The sequence below is a fragment of the Electrophorus electricus genome, chromosome 1, assembly GCF_041902795.1.
Source record: "Electrophorus electricus isolate QZ-2024a chromosome 1, ASM4190279v1, whole genome shotgun sequence".
Classification (NCBI taxonomy): Eukaryota; Metazoa; Chordata; class Actinopteri; order Gymnotiformes; family Gymnotidae; genus Electrophorus; species Electrophorus electricus.
The window spans coordinates 4122892-4141893 of NC_137497.1; the positions used below are offsets into that span (position 1 = coordinate 4122892).

At 46.7% G+C, this 19002-nt stretch overlaps 1 protein-coding gene across 1 annotated transcript; it reads right to left on the reverse strand.

The window, feature by feature from the left end:
- Positions 1-1025: 1025 nt before the first annotated feature.
- Positions 1026-17272, reverse strand: LOC113568546 (MYB binding protein (P160) 1a). The gene is made up of 27 exons (XM_081709663.1): positions 17037-17272; positions 16570-16665; positions 16331-16414; positions 16138-16212; positions 15869-15976; positions 14872-15062; positions 14470-14637; positions 14254-14371; positions 13227-13516; positions 12802-12912; positions 12563-12688; positions 12153-12359; positions 11894-11996; positions 11419-11515; positions 10917-11074; positions 10710-10811; positions 10192-10317; positions 9690-9863; positions 9433-9590; positions 9206-9340; positions 8902-8977; positions 5853-5984; positions 5450-5518; positions 5017-5130; positions 4370-4468; positions 4060-4184; positions 1026-3636 (listed from the first exon to the last, which is right to left on the reverse strand). The coding sequence occupies exons 1-27, from the start codon at positions 17217-17219 to the stop codon at positions 3321-3323; spliced, it is 3741 nt and encodes a 1246-aa protein (XP_081565789.1). The 5' UTR covers positions 17220-17272; the 3' UTR covers positions 1026-3320.
- Between the last annotated feature and the right edge of the window lie 1730 nt (positions 17273-19002).

The following is a 19002-nucleotide window of genomic DNA, read 5'->3' on the forward strand; positions in this document are numbered from 1 at the left end:
CTAATGAGCACAGAAAAACCCATCTCTACTCAACCTGAGATGGCAAAGTAACACTATCCCTTGATGGGCTACACTCACTCTGAGCCCCTGAAAGACGCAGTACGTTATGCATCTTAAAGGCTCTCGTGCGCTCTCTCTCTCTGGATGGATGATATAGTAAGTGATAAAGCAACAGTGTCGTCAACTGCAGTATAAGCAGGTTAACCTCTTCCAACTCATAGCCTACTAGTCTAATATGCTACTTCAGTACATTAAGTGGAAAAAAAAAATCAAGCTTCATTCAGACACTTCTCACAACACACGCAAACCATTGTTAGGCACAAAAGAGAGTTATGCAAGGATTCTAGATCCGAAAACCCAACTCACCTCTGTACTCTAATAAATTTAATTTACTGTATAGGAAAACTCATCACACCCCATAAGTCTTCAGATGTTCCCTTTAAAAAGTGTTAAAGGGGCAGTTACACAAACACGTCACTACTCCTCCTTAGATTATCATATCACATTTACAAACCACTACTAAACACATTTTCATCTGGGCTACTCATGTTGTCGAATAAAAAGTGATTGACAACACACCTCCTGATCATCTTTTGCCATCAGAGCTTGAACAGCTTCCATCAGGTCAGAGGTCCAGAACACCTGCTGTATTACACATTTACCTGTCATCACCATGGCAACTCCTGTTACTATGGCAAACAGATAGCTGATGCTTTGTGTTTTTCTTTTTTCAAATTTGTATCAAATTTTAGAATTAGAATTGTGAAATAAAAAGTTACTCATTTGCATTTTTTGGAGTCATTTTACTCAAGATCTGTAGAACTTGCTTTGTGGAGGATAATGGCTTGTTTTCTTACCCCTTTTTTAATTAATATGTGCCCTCTCAATAAAGATGTCCGCATCTGTCCCTGGCTCACGAGAGCACTCTGGTTAGTTCCTTGTTGTTCCTAGATTTTTTCCACATTCCAATAATTTTCTTAAGTACACTTTAAATAGAAAATAAGATACAGACTCTGGAATTAATTGAAGAGAGTTGCTGGTCCTGTCTTTAATCTGAGCTCAATGTTACAAATGATGCATAGTCTGAACTATGTCTAACAATCACACAACACACATTTTTATACAGTTTCAGAAGTGATTATGTAAAAGCCCACCTTCTTCACATACAAAATGTTTGAAATCTCCACCACTATGTTCAAACATACATTATTCAATATATGCAAATTGGGATGCATCATCATGTAAATTAAAGCTTGACACCATTACATCCCATTGGAAGATTTTCCCTTTTATTTAAACAATGATGTCTGCTTACACCACTAAAACACCTGCAAGATGAAGTTGCAGGTCAGCTTCAACCTGCCCTTCAGCCAAGATAAACCTTGCTTAGCCACAGAACTCTCAAAGAGGCTTTCACATCTTTTAAAAACATCTTTTCCCATCACTAATGAAGTTATTTTTCACAGGAACAGTCCAGAGTGATCTGCCTTAGACTTCCACAGGGGGCTTGAAGTCACCTGCATCAGAGCCTCTGTTCTGCACCTACAGACTCACAAAGGCCTCTGACCTTAAGACAACCCAGAAACATTATTCCTCTTTACATAAACACAGTCTTGCACCTGTTAGAGAACTTCTGATTATAATAAGCTTTGATCACAGAAAAATGTGTGATCTTTCTTTAACAGTTTATTACACACACACACACACACAGACAGAGAGAACCATTATCTGTGTGTGTGTTAGAGAGACAAAGTGCCTCAGAACATTTTACTACCTCACCTGACTCACTAGTCCAAGAGCTCTCCTGGTTAGTCCCGACACACTAGTCCAAGAGCTAAACCCCCTGGTTAGTCCTGGTTCACTAGTCCAAGAGCTCTCCTGGTTAGGTGTGTGGCATAACAGCAATGTAGTACAGTGTAAAGAATTCCACTGTCAAGATCCCAGGAGAGTTCAAACTACAGTAGTGTGAAAAAATGTCTGCCCCACTTCCTATCTTATATCTTTATAACCTTTTCCATACTGATAGTGCTTAATCACTTTGCATCTCAGGTGCTCCTGAATTTCTTTAGATTACAGCATGCCATCTAGCTTGTAAGAAACTTTTGGTCTTCTTCACGTTGTCAGACGGGTCCTATTTAAGTGATTTATTGATTGCAAACAGGTGTGGCAGTAATTAGGCCTGGGTGTGGCTAGAGAAATTGAACTCAGCTTGAACTCAGATGTGATAAACCAGAGTTATCACAGTAGGTAATCACGTTTTCACACAGGGCCATGTAGGTTTGGATTTTTTGTTCTCTTAATAATAAAAACTGCATTTTGTGTTTACTTGTGTTAGCATGGCCAAAGCGCTCCGATACCCCATGAACAGGGGATTTTCTTTCCTTTAGCACCAGTTCTGAGCCCGAGAGCTGCAAACTGAAAACCTCCAAATGGGATCAATGAAACTATGAGTGGGACCTGCAGTTTAGATCACTTATCCTAAAGCCAATTTTTGGCAAGATGCATAAGATGCCTGAGAGCAGCAGTAACCACTGACCAGGCCTTTGAAGACCTCCGTGAGGTTTTACACCACACTTAAAACCCTTACAGTGTCCAACAAGCTCTGATAGGGGTGATGATCAGGTGTCCACATACTTGTAGACATACAGTGTATGTGTGCAACACCCATAAACACTGCCAAGGGGCTTTTAGGTACATTCAGAATATAATTTCTCAGTACAGTGAGGTCTTTAGGGCAAAGTCAGATTATAACATCTCAGTACAGAGGTGTTTTGGGTACACTCAGATTATAATGTGTCTCATGTGTATGTAACAGCGCTCTGACAAGTCAGTATCTTAGCAACAATTAATCGTTACATTTATCTTCAAAATAAAATACCTTTAATGGCATATTATGCTTTTACAAACAGGCGTTAATTTTTAAAATGATGTATATTTCTACTCGGAGAAAACACACTTCAAATGCCTGAGGTGATGACTGTACATATATATTCTCTGTACCTGCCCTTTATTTACCCCTCTACACAGACCCAGGTTTGGAGCCCAGGCCTTAGTCCCTGATGGATCATTTTAACACCAGTGGCCATCAGCCCTGCTGCTTCAGCTGGAGATCTCAATGGAAGAACTCCAGGAGCAGGAGGTGGGTCTAACACTCCAGGGTAGTAGATCTCCAGAAGTAGGGGGTGAGGCTAAACTCTGCTGGGGGACAGATCTCCAGGAGCAGGGTTGGTGTGCACTGGTCTACACAGGTCCATCCCAGAGTCTTTATCCTGCTCCCCTGGTCAGTCCCTGTGTGTCCCTCACTCAGTGCTGACCTGCTCTCACTCCCGGCCTCTCTGCTTCTTGCTCTGTGGCTGTTGAGCTTTGGCCTTTTTAACAGGAGGCAGAGTCTGTGTCTCCTCTCCTCCCTGCACTTTCCTCTTCTTGTTCTTTTTCTTCTTCTTCTTCTTCCCCCCTTCCACCCCTCCCCCTGCAGTTGCCGGGGCGACTGTAGTGTCCATTCCCTCCAGTATGGTGGGCTTCTTGCGGTTTTTGCGTTTCTTGCTCTCGGGGAGGAACCCTTTCTTCTTCTTCTTTGGAGCCTCCTGCTCCACCTGCTCTGCTACTGCTTTTTTCACCTTCTCCACTCGGGGCTTCCTGAGAAGACCAGGAGACGAAGATCAGACACAACAAACCCAAGGAGACCAGGAGACAAAGATCAGACATAACAAACCCAAGGAGACCAGGAGACAAAGATCAGACATAAACCCAAGGAGACCAGGAGACAAAGATCAGACACAACAAACCCGAGGAGACCAGGAGACAAAGATCAGACAACAACCCCAAGGAGACCAGAAGACAAAAATCAGACACAACAAATCTGAGAAAACCAGGAGACAAAGATCAGATGGAGGCCCACAAACATCCATTTATGAGCAGACAGCTGAGCTGACTGTGGTTATGATGACCAGCTGGGTTCATGGTTAACCTCCACTTATCAGTCCTCCATTACTGATATCTGAGGCCCCGTGGCTCAGACTGTGACAATTATGAGTGAGTGCAGCTGTACGTGTAACTCACTGAATGTTGAAGAATTTCATCACACTCCAGTACGTGTCTTCTAGCTGCCCGGCCTTCTGCAGACTCCCCTCAGAATTCATGGATCTCAGAACATTCCGGAGAGAATCCAGATTCACCTCCACCTTCTGATCAGAACAACAGACTTTTAGCCTTGCCACTACAGACATAATTAAAACATAATTAAAACAACTATGCTACAGCAACTGGGCAAATAAGGCCAGTGTGAAAAAATCTAGAAAAAGCTAGAGTGGAATCACGAGTGTTTCTAGAATGCTCCGTCTAGAGTAAGACATAGGCAACGTTTCTGTACCTGACTGCGAACCGTTTTGACCAGGAAGTGGCAGAGTTCCAGGGCCTTCACCATCTTCCCATGAACTGCCTTGTTCTTGCACTCTGTGTGCTGGAGACTCTGGAGGAAACAGAACAGACGCCAAACTGATTCAGCTCAGAGTGACGAGCCCACAGTGGGGGCGACACCACCACCATCTCTGCAGCCTCAGAGCCCAGTCCAAGTATTACACACCCAACAGTTCTTACTCAGCCTAACAGGCATTAATTTCACTTATGAGCGCATTAATACACACACACACACACACACACACACACACACACACACACACACACACACACACACACACACACACACACACACACACACACACACACACACACACACACAATTATGTGACAGCAGAGTGAATTAAACTGATTATGGAAACCAGTTCATGTTGGCACAGTGTCAGCCTACTACGTCCAGATTAACATTGCTGTGATTTAAAGTGTTCTGAGTCAGTGTCACATCCAACCCACCTGATCCTGTTTAACAACTCACTTCAGAAGACCAGGATCACCTGGACCAGGTGTGTAAGGTACAGCTGAACTTGCATATTTTTCAGCCTTTATCTGTTGGAGACGGTCTTGCAATGTACTCTAACATGCATTTGACCTGGACTCTACCTGCTGGAGCTGGTCTGCTGTTGTCTGGCAGAGTTCAGTCCACTGGGCTGTAGTCATCAGCTGCTTCACCTCTTTAGACTGCAGAGCTCTCAGAACCATCACACACGCCTGGCCCTGCAACAGCCAATCAAAGCCATACAGAGTGTTATACAGCCATTCATAACCATCCAGAGGAATAAGGAACCAATCAAATCCTTCCAGTGGGTTAAGCAGCCAATCATAGGACAAGTAAGGCCCTGAAAATGCTAACGCAAACATGAAAGGATAAGGATGTTAATTTTTACAACCAAAACTGACAGCATTGGTCCATAAAACCTTTTATTATAGGAAATGAACAACCAATAAGAAAAACACAAGTATAAAGACATCAATAGCACTGTTGCTAATGTAGCCAGCAGGGCTCGATTAGGTCCAGAGTGTGAGGAGGATTTACCTGCTGATGTTCTCTCACTGCCCCGGCGATGTTCTCTACTGCAGTGTCCACCAGATTCACACACAGAACCTGTAAAACACATCAGGTCAACAGCACTGTTCAGCACTGGCTAAGGTGGCTAACCGACTACACTACTGGTGTTATGTAGAGCATTAAACCTGCTGTGTAACATTCTACAAGCTCCATCACGAACAGACACAGGTGGAGAATATGAAAGTTTACAATTATACTATAGTAACTCAACAATGAGACCAGAATAGATTAAATTCTGTAATGATTCTGTAGGTACCAAATTTGAACAAATGTTTGTTTCTGCATGTTTTAAGTATGTGCTGAATTTGTATGTCATTATGTGTGGTACACAGTTGTATGTGAGGCTGTGTGTGTGTGTTTTTTCTCTTACAGGGAATCTGTTGAAGAGGTCGATGAACATGTCTCCTGTGAGGGGGCTTTTTCGGCGAGTCATAAAGGACAGGAGGGCATTTCTGAACCAGGAAGTTACTCTGGCTACGTCCACCTTACCCATGATCCTCTCCTGCATACACACAAAAAAATTAATTAATTAAAAAAATTTTTAAAAAACCACCTTCATCTCAGCAGTCTGACCAGAAGACACCATTAATCCCAGGAGCAGTGTGTGGGTGCTATACTACAGACACACACAGGGGCAGTGTGTGGGTGCTATACTACAGACACACACAGGGGCAGAGTGTGGGTGCTATACTACAGACACACACAGGAGCAGAGTGTGGGTGCTATACTACAGACACACACAGGAGCAGAGTGTGGGTGCTATACTACAGACACACACAGGGGCAGAGTGTGGGTGCTATACTACAGACACACACAGGGGCAGAGTGTGGGTGCTATACTACAGACACACACAGGGGCAGAGTGTGGGTGCTATACTACAGACACACACAGGGGCAGAGTGTGGGTGCTATACTACAGACACACACAGGAGCAGAGTGTGGGTGCTATACTACAGACACACACAGGAGCAGAGTGTGGGTGCTATACTACAGACACACACAGGAGCAGAGTGTGGGTGCTATACACTACAGACACACACAGGAGCAGAGTGTGGGTGCTATACACTACAGACACACACAGGAGCAGAGTGTGGGTGCTATACTACAGACACACACAGGAGCAGAGTGTGGGTGTGTTATACTACAGACACACACAGGAGCAGAGTGTGGGTGTGTTATACTACAGACACACACAGGAGCAGAGTGTGGGTGTGTTATACTACAGACACACACAGGGGCAGAGTGTGGGTGCTATACTACAGACACACACAGGGGCAGAGTGTGGGTGCTATACTACAGACACACACAGGAGCAGAGTGTGGGTGCTATACTACAGACACACACAGGAGCAGAGTGTGGGTGCTATACTACAGACACACACAGGAGCAGAGTGTGGGTGCTATACTACAGACACACACAGGAGCAGAGTGTGGGTGCTATACTACAGACACACACAGGAGCAGAGTGTGGGTGCTATACACTACAGACACACACAGGAGCAGAGTGTGGGTGCTATACTACAGACACACACAGGAGCAGAGTGTGGGTGTGTTATACTACAGACACACACAGGAGCAGAGTGTGGGTGTGTTATACTACAGACACACACAGGAGCAGAGTGTGGGTGTGTTATACTACAGACACACACAGGGGCAGAGTGTGGGTGTGTTATACTACAGACACACACAGGGGCAGAGTGTGGGTGCTATACTACAGACACACACAGGGGCAGAGTGTGGGTGCTATACTACAGACACACACAGGGGCAGAGTGTGGGTGCTATACTACAGACACACACAGGGGCAGAGTGTGGGTGCTATACTACAGACACACACAGGGGCAGAGTGTGGGTGCTATACTACAGACACACACAGGGGCAGAGTGTGGGTGCTATACTACAGACACACACAGGGGCAGAGTGTGGGTGCTATACTACAGACACACACAGGGGCAGAGTGTGGGTGCTATACTACAGACACACACAGGGGCAGAGTGTGGGTGCTATACTACAGACACACACAGGGGCAGAGTGTGGGTGCTATACTACAGACACACACAGGGGCAGAGTGTGGGTGCTATACTACAGACACACACAGGGGCAGAGTGTGGGTGCTATACTACAGACACACACAGGGGCAGAGTGTGGGTGCTATACTACAGACACACACAGGGGCAGAGTGTGGGTGCTATACTACAGACACACACAGGGGCAGAGTGTGGGTGCTATACTACAGACACACACAGGGGCAGAGTGTGGGTGCTATACTACAGACACACACAGGGGCAGAGTGTGGGTGCTATACTACAGACACACACAGGGGCAGAGTGTGGGTGCTATACTACAGACACACACAGGGGCAGAGTGTGGGTGCTATACTACAGACACACACAGGGGCAGAGTGTGGGTGCTATACTACAGACACACACAGGGGCAGAGTGTGGGTGCTATACTACAGACACACACAGGGGCAGAGTGTGGGTGCTATACTACAGACACACACAGGGGCAGAGTGTGGGTGCTATACTACAGACACACACAGGGGCAGAGTGTGGGTGCTATACTACAGACACACACAGGGGCAGAGTGTGGGTGCTATACTACAGACACACACAGGGGCAGAGTGTGGGTGCTATACTACAGACACACACAGGGGCAGAGTGTGGGTGCTATACTACAGACACACACAGGGGCAGAGTGTGGGTGCTATACTACAGACACACACAGGGGCAGAGTGTGGGTGCTATACTACAGACACACACAGGGGCAGAGTGTGGGTGCTATACTACAGACACACACAGGGGCAGAGTGTGGGTGCTATACTACAGACACACACAGGAGCAGAGTGTGGGTGCTATACTACAGACACACACAGGAGCAGAGTGTGGGTGCTATACTACAGACACACACAGGAGCAGAGTGTGGGTGCTATACTACAGACACACACAGGAGCAGAGTGTGGGTGCTATACTACAGACACACACAGGGGCAGTGTGTGGGTGCTATACTACAGACACACACAGGAGCAGAGTGTGGGTGCTATACTACAGACACACACAGGAGCAGAGTGTGGGTGCTATACTACAGACACACACAGGAGCAGAGTGTGGGTGCTATACTACAGACACACACAGGAGCAGAGTGTGGGTGCTATACTACAGACACACACAGGAGCAGAGTGTGGGTGCTATACTACAGACACACACAGGAGCAGAGTGTGGGTGCTATACTACAGACACACACAGGAGCAGAGTGTGGGTGCTATACTACAGACACACACAGGAGCAGAGTGTGGGTGCTATACTACAGACACACACAGGAGCAGAGTGTGGGTGCTATACTACAGACACACACAGGGGCAGAGTGTGGGTGCTATACTACAGACACACACAGGAGCAGAGTGTGGGTGTGTTATACTACACCTGTGTGGGAGGAATGTGTGCTGTATCCGTTTCCTTCACCACACCCCTCAACACTTTAACCAGATAGAGTGCAGCACTGAGCGAGAGAGAGAGAGAGAAAGAAAGACAAATATGAATCACAAGCATCTAAACATAACAAAGTAACATTAACTAAATGCCATAAAGTATAATTCAACTAAACCAGGAACTTTGTATGATAATATGAAACATTTTCCTGTTTCCTTGAGTCTTCAGTAGTTTTTATGGCAAGCGTCTTTGGTGTGGCCAGTGTGACCCGTTGAGTTCCTGCACGCTCCCGTCTCACCTGAAGTAGTACAGTGCCACTGACGAGTCCGGCAGCTTCTGTGCTCGTCCAATCAGACGCTCCAGCATCTCATGAAGCTCCGCCTCTCGCCCCTCTACCTCTCTGCAGTAGTGTTTCCCACGGCACAGCTGGTTCCTGTTACACACACACGCGCAGAGTATGTTGTCTTGGTGACTGTTACAATCCCTATAGGCTTGTGTGTGTGTGTGTCCCACAGTCTGGCGTACCTGAACATGTCTGCAGCTCTGCGCAGGAAGTCCTGCTCCTGCTGCACAACCTCTGAACTCATGCTCTTCTCTATCACAGCCAGGAGAGGCTCCACCAGACACAGCACCAGACCACTGGAGCCCTGCTTAGACAGGAACACCTCCAGCAGGTCCAGGACCTACACACACACACACACACACACACACACACAGTTAGCTCCTGGGGAGAGGTGCGTCCTCCAAGTCTGCCGTTGTCCTGACGTGTGGGAGCGACCCACTTTAATCCTGAAGTCCCGCACGAGCGTTCTCTCCTTCCTCACACGCTCCTTCTCCTCCTGACGACCCTGACGCTTCCTCTTCTGCTCGCTGAACAGAGCCGCCAGACTCTTGTCCAGCTTCATCATGGCCTCGTCGTCCACCTCCTCTTCCTCACCGCTGTCTTCCTCTCTGGCCTGAACAACAGGGTCCATCACTTAATCACTCTTTCACTGGTCTTAAATTCACAGACCTGCTGTGGCTTTTATTTTGTAATTTTACTCTACAGCAAGCGTGTTGGTCTCGCACTGCACTGCCACATGCGAAAACGGCCACTTTGTAACAGGAAGTATTTGTGACCAATACTAAAGCAGTCTGGAGCAGAGATTAGCCATCCTATTTAGTCTGCACAGATTAACAGATTCAAAGTACCATATAATGTCTTAAATTAGCAGTACAGCATGTGTCGTAACTCCATTTAGCGTGTATTGCTTGTTTAATAACAGAACAGGCATTCATTCATACCAGAGCATTCTGGCCATGCAGAACCTTCATCAGTTCCAAACGGAAATCTTGGTCAACTTCCTCTTGCTCCATGGCGTCATCATCATCATCATCATCATCACAGGACGAGTCATCTTCCTCCCCATCCTGGTGAAACATGTTTACACCTTTACATTAGGAGGCAGACTGGTTATGTAGTGTTGAGTCCTGATCTGAGGGTGGCACTGGTGACTGACTGGACCTTACACTGTTCCTGGTGTTTCACAGTGTGCACAGGTCTTACACCCCGGTGTTTTGCACAGGTCTTACTCCCTGGTGTTTTGCACAGGTCTTACTCCCTGGTGTTTTACACAGGTCTTACTCCCTGGTGTTTTACACAGTGTGCACAGGTCTTACTCCCTGGTGTTTTGCACAGGTCTTACTCCCTGGTGTTTTGCACAGGTCTTACTCCCTGGTGTTTTACACAGGTCTTACTCCCTGGTGTTTTACACAGTGTGCACAGGTCTTACTCCCTGGTGTTTTACACAGTGTTTACTCACCTCTCCTGTCTCCTCTTCCTCCTCCTCTTCCTTGTTCCTCTTCTCTCCTTCCATCTCGTGCATCACCTCCACTGTACCCTCATCTTTACTGGGGTCCAAAACCTTCAAACCAGTATCAAATCTTTAAAAACACCACACAATACCTGTGTGTACAGGGCAGACTCCGTCAGGTGAGGTGGGGCAGGTGCGTGCGTGCGTGTGTCGTACATCCAGTATGGTGTTCAGGGCGGGCTCCGTCAGGTGGGGGCAGATGCGGCTGAAGGCTGTTTTACAGATACTACGCATGAGACGACTGGGCTGAGAGAGCAGAGAGAGCAGAATCTCCACCACCACCTCCACCCAGTGGGGCTCTGAGGTGTCTCCACCTGTAACAATCACACACACAGCCTGTTACGACCCTCGCGTTTCGCCAGCGTTCAGCAATTCAGTCAGACTGCGGGGAGAGTTCCTGACGCTGAGCCTCATCACACGTGAGCTGTGCTGTGAGGCGAGCCAGGTTCACCCGTTCTGACTTTACGCCACTGCTGTATAAACAATTCCTTACGTCTGCACGCACAAGCGAGACGGGAGGAGTCATTCACACAGCAGCCAAATAAAGGCAGTGGAAATTGCACACCAAGACGCCGAGCCGTAAGGCCTGGAGCGGGAGCGTTTACTGTGCGCAGGACCACATCTGGACAGTCATCCTCCTCCTCCTGCTGGGTCTCACCTGTTTCCTCCTTCTTCCTCTTCCTGGATTTGTTCTCCTGAGCTTTCTCCATGCAGCTCCGCAGATCCGCCAGTAATGCCACGCTCTCCTCTGGAGACTGCACGCGCGCGAGCACACACACACAGAGAAAGGAGCACATTGAACACAAACACACAATCGACAGCGTAATGAAACCTAAAAATGAACCAAAATGTCCATCATCAAAAACGTAAACTTTGTTTATAAAAAAAGGAAAAAAAGGCAATGACAAATACATCAAAACAGTATTTCAATCGCCCACTACACACCATCACACACCATGAACACAGCCAGCGAAGCTACAGTCTTCTAATAACGCATTCATTATCTCAATACCACACTCACACTCTACTTGTGTCAGCATGTATTTTACTGCACCTGGAACATCTTTATGCTAACACACGTACACTCACATACTCACACACACACACCCACCACCTAAACCCCCACCTCACACCTTAAATATCTGCATGCCGATGATGAGGAGCAGATGTTGGAAGGCTGCGTGTTCAGGAGACTTCTTAGCCTTCTTCTCCAGAGACTCCACTGACTGCAGCATGCTACAGCACACACACACACACACACACGCAAAATAGAGTAGAGTAATGTATCACAGAGTTTTTATTCTGACTGCAGCGACACTGTAACAAAAGCACACCTAACCACTCTGAGAAGTCTGTGTGTCCCAGAGCTGTGTGTGTTCAATGAGTCATTACCTGTCCCAGGCCTGTGTGTGTTTGGCGCCAAGGGTCTGCGCACTCCGGGCGTGTGTGTCCTGCTTGAGCAGTGCGTTGGCGTACTGCGCGAGGCGGTACATCCACATGGAGCCGTCCGACATCACACCCAGAACCCTCCGCCCACTCGGGACATCGGTCTCCATGGAATCATCCAGGACAGGCAGGATGTTCAAGTACTGCAGCAGACTGGAGGAAAGAGAAAGAGAAAGAGAAAGAGAGCGCGAGAGAGAGAGAGAGAGAGAGCAGAAAAAAAACATGAGCCCAGAGTTCACATTTTACTGTCTGAGTCACAGTTCGTGTTCCTCCGCACTGAGGCATGTGAGCAGTGCTCATCAGCTGATCAAGACCACCTGCTTGAAAAATATCACACACGGAGGTTAGGACGGTACCTATAGAAGGCAGAGCTGGTGACGGCGCGCGTGCTGGGGTCAAGGGGCACAGAAAGCTTTGTCTGGGTCTCCAGGAGCTCAGCATTTGGCTTTGTGGTGTCAAAAAACGCGTGGAAGAAGATAAACCTAAAACACACACACACAAATATTTATAATACTAAAAAAATGTTCTGCATATCCGTATATTACTTTAGCATCTTCCCATCACGTTTTCGTGTACGCAACCCTGTGCAGGTTACCTAGCAATGCCCATAACGAGATCCTCATCTTTCTTAATCTGATGGTTTTCCACGATGGATGTGAGGCGCGGGATGATCCACTTCCGGAAGCGGAGCACACACGATTCCTTCCTGCGGGAGTAGACACGGATAACTCAGACCAGACATGCCCACCACTCAGCAGGTAACGAGGATACTCACTCATTTTATTAAGACAAAGCTAGCCAACTACCTACCCTCCTGACGGGCTAATGACAGAACAGCCAGCCTTCCCTGAGTCAGCTGTACTGCCCTAGACTCCGCCCACCCACTGGGAGCTGGTATAGACTCTAGTTTAAAGCCGTGCACACTCCTGTAGTTTGGCCATTTAAAACTGTTCATGTGCACGTGCAGGCTCGTCTGTGTGTGTGTGTGTGTGTGTGTGTGTGAGTGTGAGAGAGACTCACTGCATGTCTGGTTTCTGGCCCCCTCCCTGCTTGCGTGTGCTGAACTCCAGACAGTCCTGGAGCTGTGGGTGACAGAAGGCGTCCTTCAGCCAGTCCACGTAACGGCGCAGGGTGGCCAGGCCCATGTGCTCCAGAACCTTCCAGAAGGAGGGCACAGCTGGGCAGCCCTGGTGGGTGAGCTGGGTGAAGGCCAGCACCACCTGCAGTTGCTTGTCAGGCTCTACACATCCCTGCAGGAAGGTGCTCACATACGCCTCCATCTCCGGAGCAAACCTGAAACGGCCTGGAATCTGTAGCACACACACACACACACACACACACACACACACACACACACACATACACACACACACACACACATACACACACACACACACACACACACACACACACACACACACATACACACACACACATACACACACACACACACACACACACACACACACACACACACACACACACACATACACACACATACACACACACACACACACACACACACACACACACATACACACACATACACACACACACACACACACACACACACACACACACACACACACACACACACACATACACACACATACACACACACACACACACACCACCGATAATGAAAATTAAACCAATTCACAAGGTCTATAACAGATCTCCAGGTAAGCCTCCTCCCTGTTCTGGCCAGTAAGCACAGGGCTCAGGGCCCATTCTCACTGGTCCTCTGCAGTCCCTACAAAGACTCACAGAGCATCAGAGACAGGGACAGTACACGCATGCCTACCCAGATCTGTCCAGAATGAGCTCACATCTAGTGTCTCTCTGTGCTTTTAATAAAGTACAGATGTGTCTTCAAACTATTTCGTTCTCACACACTCAGACTATACACACAGTTCAAAGATATCTCCTACATTTGAAGAAATCTGAGCTGTACTGGACAGAGAAAGAGAGAGAGCGCTCTACCAGAGAGCCCCACAGAACTAAACGAGCCAACCAGCGGAGCGTCTCTATGGTCTGAGGAACGCACCTGCGCAGACACCACGTGTTCACCGTAGCGACGCATCACGTCTCCGGACAGAACAACCTGCAGCTGCGCTGCAGACAGCAACGGGAGCGCCGCCCCCAGCATCCGGAACGCCAGGTAACTGCAACAGAGGGGCGGGGCTTGAAGGGGCCAGTCTTGTAAATCTAATTCACCTGGGCCTCCGGGTTTCCCTCAGGTCCCGTAGGGGTCCGTACTCACTGGGCGGGGCCCGGTGGCTCTGACATCAGCCCGCTGACGACGGCCTCCTGCCAGAAGAGCGGGAAACTGTCCTCACGCAGCGACGCCTGCATCAGGTCCATGGCAACAGCCGGGAGAACACTCTCCTTCTTCACTGAGCACGCAGACACTTTCAACAATGCTACCAGCCTGACGACACACACAGCATGACAGAATGAGTGTGTGTGAATGTGCGTGTGTTTGAGTGCGCACCGGGATTGGGTGTGTAATATTTCTTAATGATTTTTTTAGGTCTAGTTTAAATATCACAGCTGGGTTCAAAATTAGTCTCATTATCTGGCTGTTCCCCAATCTGACCTTTTCTGATTTAGATTAGGGGTGTGGGTGGGTGTGTGTGTGTGTGTGTGTGTGTGTGCGCCTCACCGAGGCAGGTTCTGTTTGTTAATGATGGCCGTGGTCCCCAGAAGTTTCTTCAGTTTGGCCGGTTTAATGATGGAGGGGAATCTCTGCATGGCCACCAGGAGGAGCTCTAACTGCTCAGGACTGCTGAGGGCTGAGGTCAGATCTGAATGCAGGGCACTGAACAGCACCTCCTCAAACACCTCCTCTGACGTCTGCAACAACACAGCATAACACCATAAGCCATCTGGACACAACACGAAGGCAGACACTGCCCTCTGCTGGAACCACCTGGGGTCAAAACTTACATTCACACAAGCAAACCCATAATATAAATCCAAATCTAACAAACAGAAGAAACTAGATGCTATTTCACTGCAAACCTTGAGTGACAACCTGTTCAATTCAACAGCTTTGTGTCAGTCATTACACCTGAAAGATTTTGGCACTGACTGACACTGGACTGACTTGGCTGGTGCTGATGTCAGCTCTATTATGAATTATTTCACACTTACGTGATGGTTTCTGATGTAAACATTTGAATTTGTGCTGCATTAGATATTATTTTGACACATCACGGTTTGTTTACACTGGTTATGTCACCACCTTTATGATGTCACAACAGTTACACAATGTAAACAAGGTTTTATATGGCACAAATAGAAAATTCAGCAGCACAAAGTACTGCGGCCAGTTTGGTTAAAATATAAGACATACGGAGTGCCAACTTGACTTGGTTATATTGCAAGAGCTCTGAGAGGGGCGTGGCCAACGCCTCTTCTGATTATGCGATCTGGCTCATCTCATCTCATAGTATGTGGGGTCTAATACCATGTAAAAAGATTCCACTCAGAATATGAACACCTTCCATGTGCGTGAACAACACTCAAAGACTAAGTCTGGACGGCCATTTCAACATAGAGAGACCAGCTACAGAAGGTGGTAGTAGAGGATTAACGTGAACCGTGCCGGCAGAATGGAGGAGGTGTGGTTATAGAGGGGTTGAGCAGAGAAGTGTCACCTCACTCAGGATGTCCACCATGGTCTTCCTGGGCAGGTCTCTCAGGTGATCCCTGTACTGAGCCAGACTCTGTAACAGCTTAACACACTCCAACAGCACCTGTGGCTCCTAGAACGAGGGGGAGAGAGAGAGAGAGAGAGAGAGAGAGAGAGAGAGAGAGAGAGAGAGAGAGAGCACACACAACAGAGTAAGAGAACAAGAGGTGGTGTGTGAGAGTGAACATTAAGAATGATTAAAGAAAATGAGTAATTAGTTCTTAAAGTGTTTACCTTGTGTAGTCGTGTGGACTGAGACAAGGCCAGCACTCCAAAGAAATTCCCAAACGCAACATTTCGTATCTGTTTCTGTCACAGGAGAAAGAGTTTCAGAAGGGCACACAGACCTGATACTCAAGATGCCAACACAACAGGATGAGGTGGCATTATCTTGACGATTCCAACTTTCTATGGTTAGCTTTCTTACCTTCTTGGCTGTCTGCAGGTTGTGTTTCTCCTTGATCTGATCTAGTGTGCTTTTAAGTGAAATCTCCTCAAAGACACTCAGCACCTGCAGACAGACATCACGTGCAACTGTCAGCACACTCAGAAGCACGTGCTGGATTTAGATATTTGCGGAAAGACAATGATCGACCTTTAATGAACCAGATGAACTAGAATTCATTATTATTAGGGACAGTTTGATGTTACTTCATCGGTGCTCACCTGCGCCAGCGCCAAGCTGTATCCAGACCGCGCGTCCTCTCGCGCGTGGGACAGCCCGTCCACGAGCCTCTTTAGAGAGTATTTTAACTCATCTGACTAAAAACAAAAACAAACACAAAACAAAACAGCTAAAAGACACGTGTTTACAATTGATGACACCGAAGACGAACTACAGCCCTGCCACTAAAAGGGAGCATTTCAGATCACGCCTGCGGACGTTTGACATCAAACACCAACGTCGGCCATCGCAGTTTTCTGGCCAAATCACGCGTGTTCCACCCACGTGGATAACAAACAGCGCCTCGTAAGTTAGGGCCTGATCATCTTAGATAACGTGATGTCTCCTCTGACCGTCCAAGAGGCTTTCGGTTAGACGAATCTGTTAAAGAACAAGTTCCGGAAAGGACTCTGCATCTTAAGAGGAGGTCGGTACAAAATGTGGCATGGTGCACAGGCAACACGCCGACCTTCTCGCTGCTCTTCAGGTGCTCCGTGAGGCTCTCCACCGCCTTCAGACGGGTACCCCGCTCGGGTCTGGCGATATCCCAGAAGTAGTCCAGGAACTCGCGGTTCTGTTGCAGAATGCCTCGGGGGTCGACGGCTCTGGGCCGCGGGGCCGCGTCCGCCATCTCAGCCGTGGCGGCCTGCATCCCTACACACGCTGCTGTAGGAGAACGTGGACGCGAAGAGACTCGAATACCTCCGACAACCACTTCCGTGAAAACTAATTCCAAAACAAAAGTCCTCAACTCCTAAAACGGTTACTACAGAGTAATGAGTTATAATATCATTTCGGTTACATGTAAGTGTATGCTTATAAAAGTACATAAACAATAAATGTAAACATACTGTGAATTGTTATAGTCATTACGTCATTTTGACAGACACTTTAATTATTTTTTTTATAATTTACCTTTATTTTGTTGCCTCATATTCCATTTTGTTTGTTTCTTTCTCTAAAGCATTTTGTTTTTAGCACTATATATATATATATATATATATATAAGTTTATTTTTGTTGTTGTTAGTTTACAAAAGTTTAAGGAGGCACAGAAACACAAATATGCAAATTTCCATCTTTATTTAAAAATTATATTTACAAGAAACATTTACAAATCAAATATCTCAGTCCTTTTGTTACCCCGTTGTTGCACAACATTGCCTCAGAGCGACAAACCCATTTTTCTCACTGTACCATCACTCACTGTACTGTCAGTCACTGCATCTGCACTCACTGTACCATCACTGACTGTACCATCACTCACTGTACTGTCAGTCACTGCAACATCACTAACTGTACTGTCAGTCACTGCATCTGCACTCACTGTACCATCACTGACTGTACCATCACTCACTGTACTGTCAGTCACTGCATCTGCACTCACTGCACCATCACTGACTGTACTGTCACTCACTGTACCATCACTCACTGTACCATCACTCACTGTACTGTCACTCACTGTACCATCCCATTAGTTACATTCAATGACAACAAAAGATTTGGTAATGAAAATAATAAAAAATTGACCAATAAAAATGTGGTAACATAATTTCCTGTGTCCCATTTCGAAACCCTTGCCTAGTATTGTGCAGCTTGTGCATAGCATCTACACTTACGGCATTTAGCAGACACTCTTATCCAGAGTGACTTACAAAAATGCTTTGTCATTTTACTCATAGAATACATCCTAGCCAGTACAGTAGGTTAGAGACCAATATACCAATGATCTAGAATACTGTAGAAATACAGGGAGCAATGCTGACGCCTAGAAGTGCAAAATGCATATAAGCTCTCTTAAACAATGATAAGTGCAATAAACAATAAGTGCTAGAGTTTGTTAAACAACATCAGTGTAATAAACAATGCCCTACAATAAGTACTAATTTGGTCAGTCAATATGGGAGCAGGGTCAGTGGTCATTTAACTATTCCATGAATATATGGGACTTCAGTCTGTGTTTGAAGACTGTGAGGGACTTTGCTGTCTGGACAGCAAGTGGGAGTTCATTCCACCATCTTGGAGCCAGGACAGAGTCTTGATGCTTGTCTTAGCAGACATTTCAACTCCTCACAATGTCCCTCAGATAAGCCATTTTCAGCATGTTTCATCAATCAAAAATATGATTCACACATGCTGGTAATAAAAAATCATATTTTTAACATTCAGTATTATATAACTGATTGGCAATTTCTGTGAAATTGCTTAAATATGTATGTTTCCTAGAAGTAACATTGTGCAAAAGTGACACTTACTAGCTGGCATTTGACCAACCTTCAATGTTAAAATGTGGTGGAAATAATGTCAGCTGTGGTTTCAACGTTGAAAAAAAAATGTTGAAACAACGTTTAGTGTTAAATAGCTGCGAAAAGGTGAACCAATTACTTGTAAATCAACACCAATGAAATCTCTTAACATGCAAGGTATGATCTAAAT